Genomic DNA, 19,889 nt, shown 5'->3' on the forward strand with positions numbered 1-19,889 from the left:
ACCTCTCTGTGAATATCCCCCCCCCCCCAACCCCACCCCCAATCCATCTTGTCCTCAACTTTTTCTCTGACCCATCACCTACTGCCTGCCTCCCTCTCTGTGTCTAGCCCGTCTTCCCCCATCTCTCTGTCCAACTCGTGCTCCCCCTCTCCCCTATCCATCTCCTCCTGCTCCCCTCTCCTTACACCACCTCCTCCGCACCTCACCCAATCCATCTTTTCCTTCCTACGCTCCCCATCGATATCCTCCTCACCTCTCTCATCCTGCCCATCTTCTCATCCCTCCTCTCTCCCTCCATAGTGTTCTGGCCCCCTCCTCCTATCCATACTCTGGCCCTCTTCCTACAACTGCTCCTCACCACCTCTCTATATTTCTCTCTTCCTTCCCCCTCTTCCCGTCGATCACCTCCACCCCTCGACCTATCTCATCCTCCCACTCATCTCTGCCACCCCTGATGCACCCCCTCGCCCTGTCCCTCTCCTCTTGGGGCCCCCTTTCTCTCTGCCCAACCTCTCCTGCACCCTTTCTCTCTGTCCATCCCTTTCTGCCTACTCTCTCCCTACCCATCCCCTCTCTCTCAATATCCATCCTCACATGCCTCCCTGTTCTCTGCAATTCCCTCCTTTGTCCACCTCAAACTACCATCAGTCAAGCCCATCACCACATGCAGCCCCTGCAAAACAGCTCGATAAACCAAGACTATACTGCAAAGCTATACTACTGCTACAACACTTGTGTCGGATCAGGAAGCCTGCATTTTAGAGGTTTGAAAACAGTTTCTATTCCCCCGACATGTAGGCTACCCTTCAAAGCAAGGCAGATCCATACTACTCTAATACACTTGTCATGAAAGACGGCCTGCACAGCAGGAAATTATATACACCAGAGTGCTGATATTAGTGAAGTTTGCTGTCTGTGTGCCATATTTGGTTGAAATCAAGCTGGGGATTTGGGAGAACATCCCAGATACACACACACACACACACACACACACACACACACACACACACAATTTAAGAAAAAACTCAAGTCTAGCAAGAATCGAGAAAGGAGCTTGTTATTTCTGATTATAAGACAGGAATGGTTTGCATGCATGCAGCTCTGGGTCACTCTATTGGGGAGCTCAAAATTTATTCTATACAGTGTGGTCAGAAACAGTCTGAAAAGCTTATGCACCTGTTGCAGGGTAGGTTGTGCTGAGAAATAATTGTTAAAGAGTATTCAGTATGTTGTGTTATTTCCAAGCTAATTAGCATTGAAGTCAGCCAGTAAGGCCATTGCACATGAAAATTCAGTCATGCTGCCAGATGTAATTAGTGTCATTGGTCTCATAGTGTAGTTGATAGTGCACATGACTGCTCAGCCTTCGAATCAGGTTCAAATCTTACTATTGACCCACATCCAAATCACTCTCCAGTCCAGTTTTAGCAAAGAAAATGAATAATATGTTTGGCGATACAGCATCTGGCGGGCTCCTGAAATTTGTGCACGCAACGGCTTGATTGGCTAACTTCAATGCTGATTAACTTGGAAACAGCACAACATATCAAATTGCTTTCTTAACAATTATTTTCAGCACAACCTATCCTGCAACCTCCTTACAAACATTACAGAGTGTTTCAGACCACCCTGTTTAGCAGCACTCGGAAATTCTCTCTCTCTCTCTCTCTCTCTCTCTCTCTCTCTCTCTCCCCTCTAGTTAGTGCATTGTACTGCTTTAGGAAATTCACGTTTGGTTGGGCACTGACCTCCAACTCCTGTAAGTGTGAAGATCAAAGGAGTCCAATCTCCAAGATCGTCTTGTTATTCCAGAAAAATGTTATAGGTCAAACAGGTAATCTACCATTTAAGGTTCAATTTCTTTTTTCAAACTAATCACATATATATTCTGTGGAAGCAATTTGCAGTGTATGTATTCCTGAAAGTCTGAAGTAAGAAAGAGTGAACGTCCACTACAAGGTGCTAGGAGGACCTCACAAAGTGTTGCTGGATGAGGCAGTCTGATGGGACAGTACCTCGTGCAGTATGAGCTTGTCGTCCTCTGGGCAGATGCCGGCCGCTGTCAGCGCCTTCCCAACCAACTCGATGAACTGCGACCTTTCACTGAGGCGTGGCTTGCGGGTCATCAGCCAGCGGGTAACATCGAACTGTCAACAAGAGAACAAGAATACCTCATTCAAAACATGATTTCATCTGGGTCTCCCCAATTGAAAACTTTCAAAACTCAATTGTGTGTAAGGATAAAAGAAAGGCTGATTCTCCATATTCATGGTGTGTTCAAAACGTATCAAATCTTGTTCTTTCCTGCGTAGACCTATGAAGTGCATGAGACTTGCTTCAGTGGTGATATGGCAGGGGGCATTCAAACGCAGTTGTGAACGTATTCCCACAATCAGAAAGCATCTGTCACTAGCAGTTCGTTAGCAGTCAACCAATGAGTGAGGATGTGTAGTTAGTGCTTGCCAGATTCCAATAAGTTGTAAAATGATGGAACAAACTGGGCAGCAATACTGCATCAGATTTTGGCAAATGCCTGTACCGAAGTTCAAACCATTTGTGAGAGTCAACAGGCTTTTGGGGATGATGAGCTGGATAACTCACACCAAAGAAGTGGTACAAATGCTTCAAAGATGGTTACATATCAATGGACAGCAAAACATGTCCAGGTGGATCCTCAACAAGGCAAAATCAGAATTGCATCAAGCAAATGGATACTTTGGTCGCATAAGACCGTATTATCACAGTACGAGAACTTGCTAATGAGACAGGGCTAAGCATTGGAACAGTGCATAAAATTTTGATTAATGTTTTGTACACGAGGAGTATTCCTGAAAAATTCATACTTAAACTGCTGACAATGGGGCAGAAGCAACACTGTTTGAAATTCACAAGAGTTACTTTGGACAATGCACCCAGTGACCCCAACTTTCCGACAAACCATAAACAGGCAATGAGATATGTGGGTATGGGCCAGAAACAAAGATGCAGTCATCAAAGTGAAAACATTCAACTTTCTGGGGGGCAGGGTGGGGGGAATGAATGGCAAGCCCACAGCAATTTCAAGGTCGTGTTGGCCAATTTCTTCAACTCTCTTGCAATGGTGCATCACCAGACAGCCAAAACATCACAAACAAATACTATCAGGAGTCCCTCTGTCATGCTGTGTAGCACAAATGACGGGATCTGTGGGCAACAAATACTGAGATTCTGTAAATCTGATTCAGACTTTCCTTGCAGAACACAACATTCCTGTGGTATTCAGACTTAGTAATCTCCCAACATGGCTCTGTGTGTGTTCCAGTTATTTCCAAGCAGAAATTGCCTCTCAAAGGAACACATTTGAGTCATCAGAAAACCTCAAGCAGAATGTGGAGATTAGGCTGATCGTCATTCCAAAAGATGTGTTCCAAAACTCTTCCCAACAATGGTGGTAACCCTGGCAGAGGCATGTGCATTAGCAAGGAAAGTACTCTGAAGGTAATCAAGGTTCTGTATCACAAAATCAATAAATATATTTTTGAAAACCAAAGGTTTGATACTTTTTGAACGCACCTCACAAACAACTACATGATTACTCTGGAATTTACACTTTAGTGCCACGCAAAGGATTCAGTAAACCACTTTCAGACTATTTCTCTACTGTTCCACTGTCCCATGGAATGTGAGAAAATGAACACTCTAAATTTCCATGCAAGTTCTGATTTCTCTTATTTTATTATGATGGTCATTTTTCCATGTAGATGCCAGTGAATAGAATATTTTAGCATTTGGAGGAGAATGTTTGTGAATGAAATTTTCTGAAAAAGAACTCCTAGTAACAAAAAAACAGCTCTGTTTCAATGATAGCCACCTAACTCACTCATCATATCTGTGACATTACCTCCCTATTTTGTAATAACATAAAATGAGCAACCCTTCTCAGAACTTTTTCGTCCTCCATGAATGCTGTCTGGTAAGAATCGTGTACCACGCAGCAATGCTCCACAAGAGGACAGACAAGTGTCATTTACGCAGTCTCTTCAGTAGATTTGTCGCGATGATTCAAAATTATGTGGTTTGTAGCTGTAATATCTACACATCTAGTTGAATTGACACCCTTTAAATTTATGTGTTTTATTGTGTAACTGAAATTTGACAGAAAATATTTATACTTCTTTCAGGTCTCTTGCCTTTTCCCTATTACAGCATTTCAAGACAGCTGTCACTGGCTGAAACTGGTTATGATTGTGTCATAAAAAAGTTGTTCTATGAAGAATAAAATATAATATCTTTTAGGAAAACAATCAGCATGTCCTTAAACAGAATGATTTTTTTTTTACAAAAGTTATGGCCAAACTTCCAGTAAACAGAGAGGAAGAAAATGTGTTATATGGACACGGATTCAAAAATGCTTTATTTTTAATGTTACAGCCAAGTTTCTACAGGTCTTCAATGCACTGATGATGGGAAATGCACAGGGAAAGAATATATCAGCACAGTATGAAACACTTTCCTAAATGAAATATCCAAAATGCACTCCATCAGCAAGGACATATGCATCAACCCTTCATCAGACTGAATTCCTGATGGGCTGATGTATCCCTGGAGAATTCCATGTTGTTTTACAGCCCTCCACAAACAGGATGATGACACTGCACATCTTGTCCCAGGGTTCCATTATCAAGAGCTTTCAAATGTGCTCACAAATAAAAGTCTAGTGGATTTAGATCCAGAGGGTCTGGAGGCCAAGGAATTGGTCCACATCCACTTATCCACCTGTAATGGAATCTGTTATTTAGAAGCCTACAAACAGAGCTCCATCGAGCATGAAGTAAATATTTTGTCACACTCATAAAAGCACATTCTCTACCAGAACATGAAGAGTATTCTCTAAGCAAGCATGGCAAGCTTTTCCGTTGAACGTGGGTGTAAACAAAAAGTTATCAACAATGCTGGCCCAATCATTGACGGGATTACAACATACTGTCCATTCTCACCAAACTTAACTGAGAGTGTATTCTGAACAACTCATATAAAAAAACATTGCCTGTAATGCTGGCATATTCTGCTCTATGTGCTTCCCATGATTAACATAATTATGAAGAGAAGTAGAAAAAGAGCTCTAACATAGAAATAAAGTGTTTCAAGATCAATGTCCATGTAACACATTTTCTTCCTCGAGGTGCTGAAAGTTTGCCCAACCTTTTTGTTACACACTGTATACATTGCCTGACAAAAAATTGGAACATTCAGAAGACATGGTTACATGCCAATGTAACTCCATACAAACAGAAAACACTGTCAGGTATGTAAATGACAATTCTCTGTAAGAAGTACAATGGTCACGAGAGTGCATTAATGTTGTTTGTGTTTAGTGTTGTTACCAGGCGTGATAGGGCATATACAAGGTCTGTTCAAAAAATTCCGGAACATTCATAATTTAAAACCAATGGCGTGTTGGAGTGGAATGCGGTTGGTATCCCTGAACACGCCTGTGTTTAATGTGTAACTGCTGGAACTTTCAGTGTTATATGTCTGTTAGTTACTGTTCAGTCCTCTATTGAGTAGAATGTGGTGTCGCACAGTTTGTGAAATTTGAGATGTCAGAGTTAGAGGAGCAATGTGCCTGCATTAAATTTTTTGTGAAACTAAAGAAAACCTTTACAGACACACACCAAATGATGTGTGTGTGATATCTTATGGGACTTAACTGCTAATGTCATCAGTCCCTAAGCTTACACACTACTTAAACTAAATTATCCTAATGACAAACACACACACACACCCATGCCCGAGGGAGGTCTCGAACCTCCGCCGGGACCAGCCGCACAGTCCATGACTGCAGCGCCTCAGACCGCTCGGCTAATCCCGCGCGGCCCCAAATGATGCAGGAAGCCTATGGTGATTAGTGTTTAAGGTGCACTTGGTGCGACAAATGGTTCACATGGTTTAAAAGACGCCCATCTCCTTCAGGATGGCCTTCGATGTCTACTGACGACGCCCGTGTCAGGAACATCAATGAAACTGTGCATGGCAGTGAAGACTGACTGTCTGAGAGACAGAAGAAGAATGTAACATTTCAGTTGGATCACGTCATGAAATCCTGACACAGCATCTTGGAATGCATCGTGTTGCTGCCAAGTTTGTCCCACGATTCATGTGGCAACCAGAAAGACCTTCGTCTCACAATCTGTGAAGAGCTTTTGGATCATACAAATGAGAACAAGATGTTCCTTAAGAGAATCATAACTGGTGACGAGACATGGTTTGGGATTCTGATGTTGAGACCAAGGTTCATACTTCACAATAGGTCAGGAAAGGTTCTCCAAGACCAAAAAAGGCTTGTCAGGTCAGATCAAATGTCAAAGCTGTGCTCATATATTTCTTTGACTTTGAAGCATTAATTCATCATGAATTTGTGCCACAGGGACAAACTGTTAATCGGTGGTACTATCAGCAAGTGTTGTGATGTCTGCAAGAAAATGTGAAAAGGAAATGGCCTGAAATGTGGCGAGACAATTCATGGCTTTTGCATCACGATTAACGCACCCACACATTCATCTCTGAGGGTGCGTGACTGTTGCACAAAAAACGAAATCACTGTGCTGCCTCATTCTCCACACTCTCAAGACCTGGCCGCTGTGGACTTTCTTTTTTATTTCCGAAACTGAAAACTGTGCTGAAGGGGCGAAGGGCAAGAAGATCTCATCCCAGGCTTCGACCTGAGAAACTCATATCCTTGGCAGAGTAGTGTACTGAGGCATTCAAGGCTGTGTGATGAGGGGAGTGCTTCTTATTATTGGGAGAATGAATGATGTTAGTAAGAGGGTGAGAGGAGGCAGCACCAAATCCTCACAGACAACGTAATAATTGCAAGTGTCAACAATGAATGAGAGTCTTATAACAACGAGGAACAGCTGAGCGATAATGACTGTGCTGTAGAAGCACCATCCAGAAATAAGCTTTTCACTGTCATGAGATGGCAGTGAAGGTGTTAGAACGAGAAGAAGAATGTGATGGTGCCCATCTGATGCCTTTAGATGTTTGTGAGAGTAAGCAATAAAAAGAATAATTGAGTCTCAATTCTGAAACACAAACGAATTCTGGACTTACTTTCCTCCAAGTAGGCCTATTTTATGGGCCTTTTGAATTTTCAAACTAGGCTATGGTCAGTTCTCTCTGTTATTTGTAAGATATATGTGGCAAAAATACATATGTGCAGGTCTGTGCTTAATTTAATGTTTCTTTGATTCATATTCCTATTAACACTGGTACATTTTGTTTTTGAAAATGTTCAATCAGCATACACTAGGTTGTTGTTGTTATCTCTGTACTGGTTTGATGAAACTTACCACACTAGTCTATGGTGGGCAAGTCTCTTCATCTCTGCCTAACTACTGCAACCTATGTCCTTCTGAACCTGATTAACATAGTCAAGCCTCAGTCTCCCCTACCATTTTCACCATCCACACTTCCCTCCACTAACAAAAACTGAAACTTCCTGGCAGATTAAAACTGTGTGCTGGACCAAGACTCGAACTTGGGACCTTTGACTTTCGCCGGCAAGTGCTCTACCATCTGAGCTAACCAAGCATGACTCACACCCCGTCCTCACAGCTTTATTTCTGCCAGTACCTCGTCTCCTACCTTCCTAACTTCACAGAAGCTCTCCTGTGAACCTTGTAGAACTAGCACTCCTGGAAGAAAGGATATTGCAGAGACATGACTTTACCACAGCCTGGGGGATGTTTCCAGAATGAAATTTTCACTCTGCAGTGGGGTGTGCATTGATATGAAACTTCCTAGCAGATTAAAACTGTGTGCCACACCAAAACTCGAACTCGGGACCTTTGCCGATGCCTTTGCAAAGGTCCTGAGTTCGAGTCTTGGTCTGGCACACAGTTTTAATCTTCCAGGAAGCTTCAAATCAGTGCACACTCAGCTGCAGACTGAAAATCTCACTCCGGAAAATTACAATTCCTTGGTGTCCCTACCAAAAGATCCCCTCTTTTAGTTGGGTTATAACACAAATTTCTTTTTTACTCAATTTGGTTCAGTAGCTGCTCGTCAGTTATATAATCCACCCACCTAATCCTCACCATTCTTCTGCAGCATCACATCTCATAATCTTCTTTTCTCTTCTTGTCTGAACTTCTTGTCTACCATTTTTCACTTCAGGACAGGACTACATTTCACACAAATATCTTCTGAAAAGACTTCCTAATATTTTATTTATGTTCAATGGTAGCTAATTTCTCTTCTTCAGTAATGATTTTCTTGCTACTGCCAATCTGCAGTTTATGTTCTCCCTCCTGCAGCCAACATCAGTTATTTTGTTACCAAAATAGCAAAACTCGTCTACTACTTCTGTTTTAGTCTCATTTTACTTTTGTTGATATTCATCTCATAACTCTTTTCAAGACAGTAGCCATTTTATTCAACTTCTCTTCCAAGTCCTTTGCTATGTGTGACACAATTGCAACATCACTTACAAATGTCAAAGTTTTAATTACCTGCCCTTAAACTTTAATTCCATTTCGAAATTTCTCCTTTGTTTTATTCCCTGCTTGCCGTACGTACAACAAGCTTGTCACATCCCTTCTCAACTACTGCTTCCCGTTTTTGTTGTTCGACTCTTAAACTGCACTCCAGTTTCTGCACAAGTTGTACGTACCCTTTTACTATCCATGTTTTATCCCCAGATAGTGTAGCGCATCACTTTGATGAGGTGATATAATGCACAAGCACTTTTCAAGTTGACATATGATGATCACTACTGTACAAATTTTATTTTCATAACAAATTAGGCATCTACTATTTGGATGTATGTTTAATTTACATGCATGTATCACAAAATGGATGGGAGCAGTGTATCTGCAAGGCAGGATGATGATAAACACTGTAACGTGTTCGGGGAACTTGCTGGTAATGCAGTTTATTCTGCATTGTCGGCTCGTGCCTTGGAGATATGGTGCAAGCCACAGAGGAAGAATAGCTGTAACAATGCCTGTGACATTACAGGGCCAAGAGAGAACTTGATATCATTTGCTCAAGTGGAATCTGTTAAATAACACTGTATATTTGTGGACTTAGTCATATTCAATGCAATTGTGATGTTCCAAATGTTAAAACAACTTTGTAATTAATGGCCACTGTACAAAAGAGTACAGTATAGGATACATTCATTGTCAGAAGCATCATATTTATTTTGAGAATAGGATCTTGCACTTGCACTCTTAACTTCCAGCAGGAACTGTGGCACTTTGAGAAACAAAGTTTGATCAGAAGAGGTTGGCGAGTGTACTGAAACAGCAGGGTGTGTAAGACTGAACAATAGGAAGTCTCAGCTCCTGATCAGACTTTACTTTAATACCTAATATTGCAGTAAAGGGCCAGCGGAACATTGCGCCTGCTTCCCTAAGTCTTTCAAAGAGGGTGTTCCAGTCGACACCATCAAAATTTTGCTCTGCGCCTACAAATGCTATAAATATAGGTTCACCATTCTTCAACTTGTCTTATAAGATAAAGTCGTTAGACACGAATAATCAATCAGAGGCCACGTTACCTTTGACAGCAGGACAAAGCACAGGTCGACGGGCTGCTGGGCCTGTGCTGCCGTCTCCACCACGGTCTGGTACATCTGCAGGAAGGTGGTGGTGGATGCGGCAGACGGCGTGAAATGTGGGCCCAGGATCCCGGCGAGGCGGGGCTGCTCCAGCAGGGTCGCCAGCAGGCGACAGCCCTGGCTCTCATCACCACTCACAAACACCTGGGAGAAAGAACGGGACACTGCTTTACTGTGCACATGCTCAGAGTAACGATTCTGATATTCTTTCCTTTCTGCAGACTGTAACACTGCTACCATTCTTGCGGTATTCAAAATGTTAATTGAATGGTCACAAAATTTTATCACTGGAATTTACAGGCATATTAAAATTGTGTGCCAGACTTGGACTCAAACCTGTGACCCCTGTGTTTTGCAGGCAAATGCTCTACCGACTGAGCTATCTGAACATGACTCGTGACCTGTCCTACAACTTCAAATTGGCATGCAGTCCACTGCACAGTAAATATTCATTCTGGATTGAATCGTGGTCATTGTGGTGTCACCGCCAGACACCACACTTGCTAGGTGGTAGCCTTTAAATCGGCCGCAGTCCGTTAGTATACGTCGGTCCCGCGTGTTGCCACTATCAGTAATTGCAGACCGAGCGCCGCCACATGGCAGGTCTAGTCTAGAGAGACTCCCTAGCGCTCACCCCAGCTGTACAGCCGACTTTGCTAGTGATGGTTCACTGTCTACATACGCTCTCATTTGCAGAGACGACAGTTTAGCATAGCCTTCAGCTACGTCATTTGCTACGACCTAGCAAGGCACCATATTCAATTACTATAATTACTTCAAGAATCTATTCTGAACAGATAATATTGTGAATCATGTCCCGTCAAGAGCGTCGTTCATCATTAATGGATTAAAGTTAAGTATCAAACTAATTACATCCGCTTTCTGAATTCTCATTCCTTGTCATGTTCCAGACCTCACATGAGTATAGTTCTTCCCTCCTCATGCCAGCCTGTGTGAGCTAAAACGCGTGCATTTCGGCCTCCACTCCTAACACGGTGTTGGCTCTTCTGCTAACACAACAATCATCATAATTTTTTTAGTTGGGAATAAAGAAGTTATATACTGGGTGGCTATAATTAAACTAACAGTGCTCCAAATGCTGCAGTCTGGGTTGTGTATTTTGAAAGACACTGAAACATTTTGTAGGCACGTTCATTAATCAGTGTGCTAACAGGGAATGCTGAAATAAATAGTTCCACTTTCTGCAAGCAGGTGAAAAGAAGGTGCTGTAAGCAGTCGGAATGTGAAATGTTTCTTGTTTTGACGTCAGTATGCTGTCTGTTACTTGGCAATGCCTACTGATTTCTTTTATGAAGTGATTCTTGACATAAAGGGTTAAAAAGGGTTGAAGTTTTCCATTCAAACACAATGGCTATTGAGAAGAAAGACAGTCCACTGCTGATAAAGCTGTTTTATACGAACGGCTGCAATAGTAGTGCTACATTGTAGGAACATTGCTGGCAGAAACAGCTCTGAAGAGACCCGGTGTCAATAAATAATATGATCAATAAATCTGAAGACCAAGGTGAATTAGATGGCGCAGCAGTGAGAGAGAGAGAACCCATTTGCAAGGCAACTGTTGATGAATCTGCTGTAGCTCAAGCTGTGCCATGTGAATTCTCTCTTCCCTGGTCAATACTTCAAAAAAAGATTCTGCAGTGCATTTTAGATTGGTATCCATACAAGATGTCCGCCCCCGGTAGCTGAGTGGTCAGCGCGACAGACTGTCAATCCAAAGGGCCCGGGTTCAATTCCCAGCTGGGTCGGAGATTTTCTCCACTCAGGGACTGGGTGTTGTGTTGTCCTAATCACCATCATTTCACCCCCATCGACGTGCAAGTCGCCGAAGTGGCGTTAAATCGAAAGACTTGCACCAGGCGAACGGTCTACTCGACGGGAGGCCCTCGTCACACGAAATTTCATCCATACAAGATTCAGAATATGCACCGAATAAAGCATCAAAATAGCCTACAACACCATGACTTTGTCCTTTGTGTTTTTGCATGCACGGAAATGAATGACATGTGGCTGGGGAATATTTGTCGGATGGACGAGACACATTTTACCCTGCGCACTGCCGTCAAAGCACAGAACTGTCACACATGGGGTTCTACTCTGCCATATGCTGTGCTGGACCACTCACAAAACTCAGCTTATGTGACTGTGTGGTGTGGTTTCAGAAGCTCTTTCATTCTCAGGCTGTTTTTCTTCAAGGAAATGACACCGGGTCTGTTAGGTGTATGGTGACATCTGCACGTTATAATGACCGCCCTGTGCAATGTGTGATTCCAACTTTGCAAGAAAGCAACTGTGGCCACACCACCATTTTCATGCAAGATGGGGAGACACCACATTTCGCTTGTCAAGTGAAGAGTTTGCTTCAAGAAACCTTTGGTAATGACTGTATCATTTCTATGCCATTTCAAGATCCACATGACTTCTGGTTGTTGGGATATCAGATAGACTGTGTCTATCACGGCTGTATCCAGAATCTTCCAGATCAGATGAATAGCATACAATGACATATCACTTTGATTACATTGGATATGCTGCGAGCAACTGTCGACCACACTGTGTTATGGATGCAGCAAATCGCTTCATCACTGAGCATGATGTGTTGTACAAAAGTGTTATCACAGTCAATAGCATCCTGAAGCTCATTAGAAAATGTCACATATTTCCATTTGTCATCGTCGCGTAGAGCCTGTAACAGTTGTAATTCATACAGCTTCATAACCAGCTGGCATTTCAAAACATGTAAAACTGTTGTAGGCAGTTATAACTCCCAAATGGCATGACGAGTTGATTTTGTACGACTGCAATGGAAATCAGTTTGAACTCAGGCAAGATTTTCTTACAAAACATTAGGGAGGCCAGGACTCTTTACTTTACACATACATTCTTTGTCTACACTGTCATACCAACTGCGAATGATCCATCTGTTCAGAGGATCAGTTTGGTACCTCAAACTGAAATGTCTTTGCACTGCAATCACAATCTCAAGAACACACAATGATATTTTGATATTTGCAGTGGAGTAGCTGTTTCACAACATATGATGGTAACCTAGCAAACGGAAGACAACCGACATCTAACAGCAATGAATATAAACTAGACTCTGTATTTGTTCCTCCAATATCTGTGCCGTGGTGCAGGGATTGATAGTTCTGACAACAAAATACGTATATTCTTTTTGAAACACCCTATATGTCCTTCCTGATTTCCTGAAATACTTTGCCTCGGGAATGTCACTTCATAAGGATCAGCATTATTCAGACATCATTGCAGCGCTTCATTTATATTGATCACACTTTTCCATTTGAGAAATTTCATAAAGGAACAGTAGTACTCTATGTTCGTCATTAATGGTGCCAAGGTTCTCAGGGGAGAAATCCAATCAATCATTCAAGAAACGCAGTTTAAGTGATGTGTTACACAACATAGAGAGATATGATCGCTGTAGTTCTTGTGCAACACTGTAATAGTCCTCTGCCCAATGGTTGCCTAAAAAGTTCTTTGCAGATACTTGCGAAAGACAGCCACAACAAGCTTAATGCATGTGGAAGATGAAGAAAATTTTGTAATGTTTTTAACAACTGTTTAAAAGATCGTATCACATTACTCTACTGAACATAACTACAAAATCTACAAAGCAGATGTTCCTTATGCAAACTTGTACAAGTAGACAGACAGAGGATTTCAGTGCACTTACAAAGCCTCGATCTTTATCTGCTGCTGGGTTCAGTGCTGTTGACAATGCAACAGAAACTGCTTGCCACCTTTGCCTCTAGATATGATTTTATTCTTTCTTTCATTACACACAAGGGTCACTCCAAAAGAAATGCAATTTTTTTTTTTTTCAAATATTCAACCTTTGTTTCCATTACACACAAGGATCACTCCAAAAGAAATGCAACAATTTTTTCAAATATTCAACTTTTGTTCAACATCTTTGATATTCACAGAGTCATAGAAACATTCTTCCTGCTTGTATTTAAATTTATTTCAACCTTCAAATAATTTACAAAAATGCAGCCAGGTGAAACTGTCAATATTCGATATTCTGACGTGAGCACACGCTATCATTTTCAAGGCAAAACTGCAGCGGGTATGCACTGTGCAAGGGAATTTAAAACCTCTGTTTGCAGAGCAAAGGTAGTGCTACATTGTTTTGGACATGGCGGTTTATATCCAAGAGATTCAGTGTTTACTCTCTGATTCAACATATTGCAAGACTGGTGCAGACCCCACTAAAGAATGTTGAGAGAAAGACTAATGGCCTCCTGAAGAAAAGTTCCTTGTCATAGAAGACATCAAGAGTCTTAATTTTCATCGCACTGTTCCTCGTAAGTTATATGGTCTTCCGAAGTACCACAAGGAAGGGGTTCCTCTTATTGTTAGACCAACTGTGAGTAACATTGATGCCCTGAAATATTGTGTAACGGAACACCTTGCTACTCTGTTGAGCCTAATAGTTGGACAGTGTGAGAACAGCATTATGAACTTGGCAGATTCAATACGTCGATTAGAGGGAATGCATTTGAATGACTGAAATTCTGGTAAGTTTTGATACTCTCTCTCTCTTCACTCGCATTCCTCTGTCTCATTTGTTATGGTTAATTGAGGTTAGGTTTGGTATTAAATTAGCAAACCTATTCCAACATGTATCGATTTTCCACTTACTTTTTATTTAATAATCGATACTACGAGCAGACATATGGAGTTAAGATGGGCAGCCTCTTGTCACCTATTATTACAATCTGTTTATGGGAGAATTCGAGGGATGTGTTTTGGACTCTGCAGCTTCCCTTCCTTAATGAGTTGGTCAGTGGGAAGGCTGATGTTACACTGGAACACACCATTTACAGGAAGCATACTCACATTGACTTGTGTCTGCAGGTGACAGTTGTCACCATCTGGCTCAACGTGGGGTAATTTGTAACTTGGTTCACGGGGCTCACACTGTTTTGGACCATGATAGTTCGCAGCCTGATTTAGCCCACGTTGGGGTCATTTTTTTGGTGCTACCGAGGTAGCACCAAAGTGTACGGCTTTTTGCCTTATGCAGGAAGCATTTCCAACAGCAATGGTTGTATTTTGCAGAATATGATGTGAAATGTATTTTTCGATCACCATCTAAGATAAGGGTCCTTTTAGGTTCCGTAAAGGGTAACCTTGGTTTGCATACAACACGTGTTTACTTCATTCCTTGCAGTTGTGGCATGTCATATATTGGTCAGATTAATAGCACTGTGGATGGCTGTTGAACTCTGCAAGTATTACATCTGCTTACAACATCCAAGCAAATCTGCTACTGCAGAATACTGTCTTGGCACCAGTTATCCTATGGAATCTAATAACTCAGAGATTCTGATATGCACTCCCAGCTATTAAGAAGCATTTGAAATTACAGTAGCAAGTAACCTTGTAAATAGGGATAGAGGTTTTTGTTTAAATTCTGTGTGGAATCCTGCTCTCTCCCTTTTCAAAAATCAGAGGGAGAGAGTTAATGTTATCTCACTCATTCATTATTAATTTTCACTATCGATAACTTCTGACATCGGTCATCTTTGGCTGCATGATGGTGCTTGTGTTTACAGTGTGTGTTATCTTTTTGGAATTGTTCTGCTAAACCGAAGTTTTAAATTCTCTTGCAAAGCACTTACTTGCTTCAGTTTTGCCTTGAAAATGACAGGACGTGCACCCGTCAAAAACACTGTTGACAACATCGCCGGCTACATTCGTGTAAGTCATTGTATTTGCCACAAGAAACTCAGTTTCGACTTTACTTCAACCTCTTTCTGCAAGCCACAGTGCTGTAGCACTCCACCACGATGGCTGCTGCATCTGATCTTCAATTGAAGCAATATGCTGTTATAGGGTTCCTGGGTTTCAAGAATGAGATGGTGACAAATATCCCCAAGAGATTGAAGAAGGTATACAGAGATGACACTGTTGATTGCAGTACAACTAGTCATTGGGCAGCAATCACATTATCCGGTGAAAGTGAGCACGCCAATACTCAGGTCTTCCCTCACAGCAGCAGATTGAGCACTGCAAGGACTTCTGACAATGTGCAGTGTATTCAGAATCTGATTTTGGCTGCAAACACATAACAGTGAATGAACTGTCAATCCGACTGGGAGTAGGAAGAGTGAGTATGCACAGAAAAGTTTGCTCCAAAATCAAAAAGCTTGTGTAGACACTGAAACACACACCCTATGGCCTGATCTGCCACCGCGTGATGAGCTGAAGAATCCTTTCATAGATTGAGATTTGAAGATGATGAGTTTTTTTGAAGGTTGCTAAGCAGTGGTCCTGATTTCTATTGTGTAGGCATACAGACTTTAGTTTCATGGTGGTGTACAGCAGTTGAAAGGAATGGAGACTGTACTGAAAACTGGTATTTTGCTTCTCAAGAATATATCAACATAACTGTAAAAACATCAAAAGTGCAGCAAAACAAATTGAATGTTTAAAGAACAATGTGCATTTCTTTTGGAGGGACCATCATAGATAGTTACATGGCAGATTTTATAGGTTCTACAACAATCCACTGTTTCTTCTTTTTATCTACTGACGATCTGAAGATGACCTGGCTAGCTGAAGCCAGATGGCATTGTGAAACACTCAATGTGACTGTGTCATTTCTGTCAGGTAAAAGGAAATGTCCTGCCTGATTCACTGATTCAGTCAAAATGACTAGGGAGAGAAACTCAACATTTGGGGAAGGTGTTGTTCTTACACTGTAGGCATTATTTAAGAAGGGATAGTTCGAAATTCCACCCCTATGGGAGTGAAAAAGAATTTTGTTGAAAATATGTCATTACTAAAGCAATTTTTGAAGCTAGAACTACAAAACTTAATATTTGGTTTCTTGATCAGAAATAAAAAATAGCATTTTTCAGCATTTTTGGATTTCAACTCCTAGGAGGTTGAAGTGGAGGGTGATTTTCTTTTCTTTTTAATAAATCATCATTAAAGACCTACTAAACTATTTTTAAAGCTACATACCTGAATAATGGTATTTGACATCTTGGTTAGAAATAAAAAATATGGGTTTCTGTGTTTTTTGAAATTCAACCCCTAAGGGGGTGAGGGGGATGAAAAGTTTTATGAAAATATTTTGTTATGAAAGCATTTTTAAAGGTAAATCTATGAAAATTTGTATTTTGTTTCTCGGTTGGGAATACAAAAATACTTCGTGGGATGAAAGTTTTCGTGGAACTACTTCATTACAAAAGCATAACTACGAAAACTAGCTTCTCATTACAAATAAGAAAATATGTGTTTCAGTGTCTTTAAAAATTCAACCACTAATGGGGTGGAATAGAGAATGAAAGTTTGTAAGAAAATATTTCATTATCTTAAAATTTTTTGGTCTATGAAAACTGGTATCTGACATCTCGGATAGAAAAAAAGTTATATGAGGTGTGTGAGGAAAGTAATGAGACTGATTTCTTTACCTAGCAAAGTTTTTTATTTTTTTCAAACAACAACACTGTCCCCTTCAAAATACAGGGTGGCGCACAAAATGTGTTACCAACTGTTTCTTTCACAATTTACGACACACATTAGATATCCCGCTGGGATCTCTACAGCAGTACCAGCAGAGCTTGGAAAAACAAATGAGTTACGAAATGATGTGCAGTTCACTATAATGCCGCTAGGAGACTAGTAAGCAGCAATGGCTGACAATGGAATACTGACGACACAGCAACGATCGGCATTTGTGTTACTTTTTCATGAAACGAAAAGCCTTGTTGTTACTCAGAGGCGTTTTCAACAACAGTTTAACAAACGATGGGTCTCTTGCAAGAAGACCATCCACAGGTTGTACAATAAATTTGTACAGGAAGGAACAGTATTGGAAGCGAAGTGACCTCGGCCTAAGCCTGTTTGTTCACCAGAGAATATTGAAGCGGTACGAGTTGCTGTACAGAGAAGTCCCAGGAAATTGTGTAGAAAGGCAGCAGTGCAACTGGGAATATCCAGACGCTCCGTTCAACGCATTCTTAAAAGTGACCTCCATATGTACCCATACAAGATGACCTGTGCACAGAAGCTCACTGAAGAACACAAGCAGCAGAGACTACTGTTTGCTCAGTGGGCGGAGGATAGGGAAGAAACTCTCAACAACGTTTGTTTTACAGACGAGGCGCAGTTTCATTTAGACGGTGTGGTTAACAAACAAAATGTACGCTTTTGGGCCACTGAAAACCCACAAGTGCTTCATGAACGACAACATTATGCTCCGAGGATTACAGCCTGGGCAGCAATTTCCAGTCATGAACTTATTGGAGCCTTTTTCTTTGAAGAAACTGTGAACAGCGAGCGTTATTTAAGCATGCTTCGCAATAGCTTCATTCCACAGCTTCTTGCTACTGCCTTGCCCTTCAACACGCAGTGGTTCATGCAAGATGGGGCAAGACCACATACTGCAAACACTGCGTTGGAGTTTTTACACGAGCATTTTGACATGCGGATCATTTCACTCAGGTTTCCAGGTTGCTTCAATGATGGACAAAATTGGCCCCCCAATAGCCCAGACCTCAATCCATGTCACTTATTTCTTTGAGGGTACATAAAGGAAAAAATTTTCCCAAAACATCCACGTGATTTAATGGAGCTGAGAAGACTTATTCTTCAAGCTTGCAGTGAAATTACGAACGACATGTGTCGTAGGGTAATCACTAACTTCAGTGTTCATTTGAAGGAAGTTAGGAAACGAAATGGTGGACATATTGAGCATGTGCTGAGTTAGACAAATCTCCATGGATGGCTCTTCGTTGTAGTATATGTTCCTTTCAGATTGTATTGACAATAAAGTTTCTATTCAAAAACAAAATGGTAACACATTTCGTGTGCCACCCTGTAGTTCCCTTCAGCAGGTATGCACTGGCAGAGTCATCGTCACCAGTCTTGGCAGCAGCACTGAAAGGCTTCAGCTGGTAGAGTCTTTAATATGTCGGTCACATTCTTTTGAATGTTCTCCAGAGTCCCAAAATCATGTCCTTTTAAGACAGTTTTCAATTTCAGGAAAAGAAAGAGGTCACAAGGACTCAGATCAGGTGAATAGGGGGCTGTGCAGGAGTGGATTTTGAAGTAAAAAATTCCACGACTGAAGTTGCTGTGTGACATGAGGCACTGTCATGATGCAGCATCCACTTGTCTACAATATCCGGTCTCATGCAATTCTACCTTTCCCTGAGCCTTTCAAGGAAATCTTTGTAAAACATTTCATTGTCAGTTTGTTCTGGAGGCACAAATTCCTTATGCAAGATACCTCTACAGTCAAAAAACCAAATCAGCATTGTTTTGATCTCTGATTTGCTCATTCACGCTTTTTTTCAGTTAAGAAGATGTCTCAGTGTGCCACTCCTCACTTTAGCGCTTTGTCAAGGCCTGAATACAAAAATCCAGGAATTGTCACCTGTTATCACACAACTGGACCATTCGTGGTCGGCAATTCTCTCAAGAAGATCAACGCACACGTTTCTTCGATTGTCCTTCTGCTCAGCTGTGTGGCTTTTTGGCACCATTTTGGCACAAACCTTTCACATGTGCAAAACTACAGTCAAAATTTGATGTACGGTAAAAGTGTTTTAGTTTAACAGGTCACCAATCATCCTTATTGTTAAACATCAGTCTGGTATCAAAACGGTATGCACACACTCAATGTTTTCATTGGTTTTTGAAGTCGAAGGTCTCCCTGAGTGAGGTTCATCTTCAACTCATTCTCAGCCTTCCAAAAATGGTTTGTGCCAGTGAAAAGCTTGTGCTGTCGATAAGAAATGTTTCCCATAGGACTCTTTCAACTTTTCAAAGGTCACCTCGCAGATTCCCCAAGTTTAATACAAAACTTGATGGCATAACGGTGTTATAAATTCTGATGCTCCATTTTCGTAAGATGCAACAAAAACACAACTGCAGTGATGGAGCTCTCAAAAATGATGTGATGGCTGTACAGAGCTGAAACTTGGACTGAGCATCTCAGAGGGATGAACACAACATCCTACACAAGTAGAACAACACAGCATTGCCAGATGGCTCACAGTGTTGTCAGGCTCATTACTTTTCTAACACATCTCGTGCGTGTTAATGTTTCTGTAGCAATATCAACACAAGGACTCAAAAGATGGGATTAACATAAACTAGAATCACTTTTTGGTCAGAAGTACATTCAGAGAAGACCATGCCTCTATGGCCTTAATTAGCATGAAAAGTTTAGAAAGTGTAAACTAAATCAAAGAAAGATATTTTAGCAGTCACCACAAGAAATTTG

The 19,889-nt window shown here is 41.4% G+C and overlaps 1 protein-coding gene across 1 annotated transcript in view; it reads right to left on the reverse strand.

The window, feature by feature from the left end:
• Positions 1–19,889, reverse strand: part of LOC124552329 (ectopic P granules protein 5 homolog) — a 358,669-nt gene that overhangs the window by 120,564 nt on the left and 218,216 nt on the right. The window contains exons 27-28 of the mRNA XM_047126600.1: positions 9,545–9,748; positions 2,016–2,147 (exon numbers count right to left, since the gene is read on the reverse strand). Coding sequence (XP_046982556.1) covers positions 2,016–2,147; positions 9,545–9,748 — 336 coding nt within the window. The remainder of the gene's footprint in view (positions 1–2,015; positions 2,148–9,544; positions 9,749–19,889) is intronic.

The sequence above is a fragment of the Schistocerca americana genome, chromosome 10, assembly GCF_021461395.2.
Source record: "Schistocerca americana isolate TAMUIC-IGC-003095 chromosome 10, iqSchAmer2.1, whole genome shotgun sequence".
Classification (NCBI taxonomy): Eukaryota; Metazoa; Arthropoda; class Insecta; order Orthoptera; family Acrididae; genus Schistocerca; species Schistocerca americana.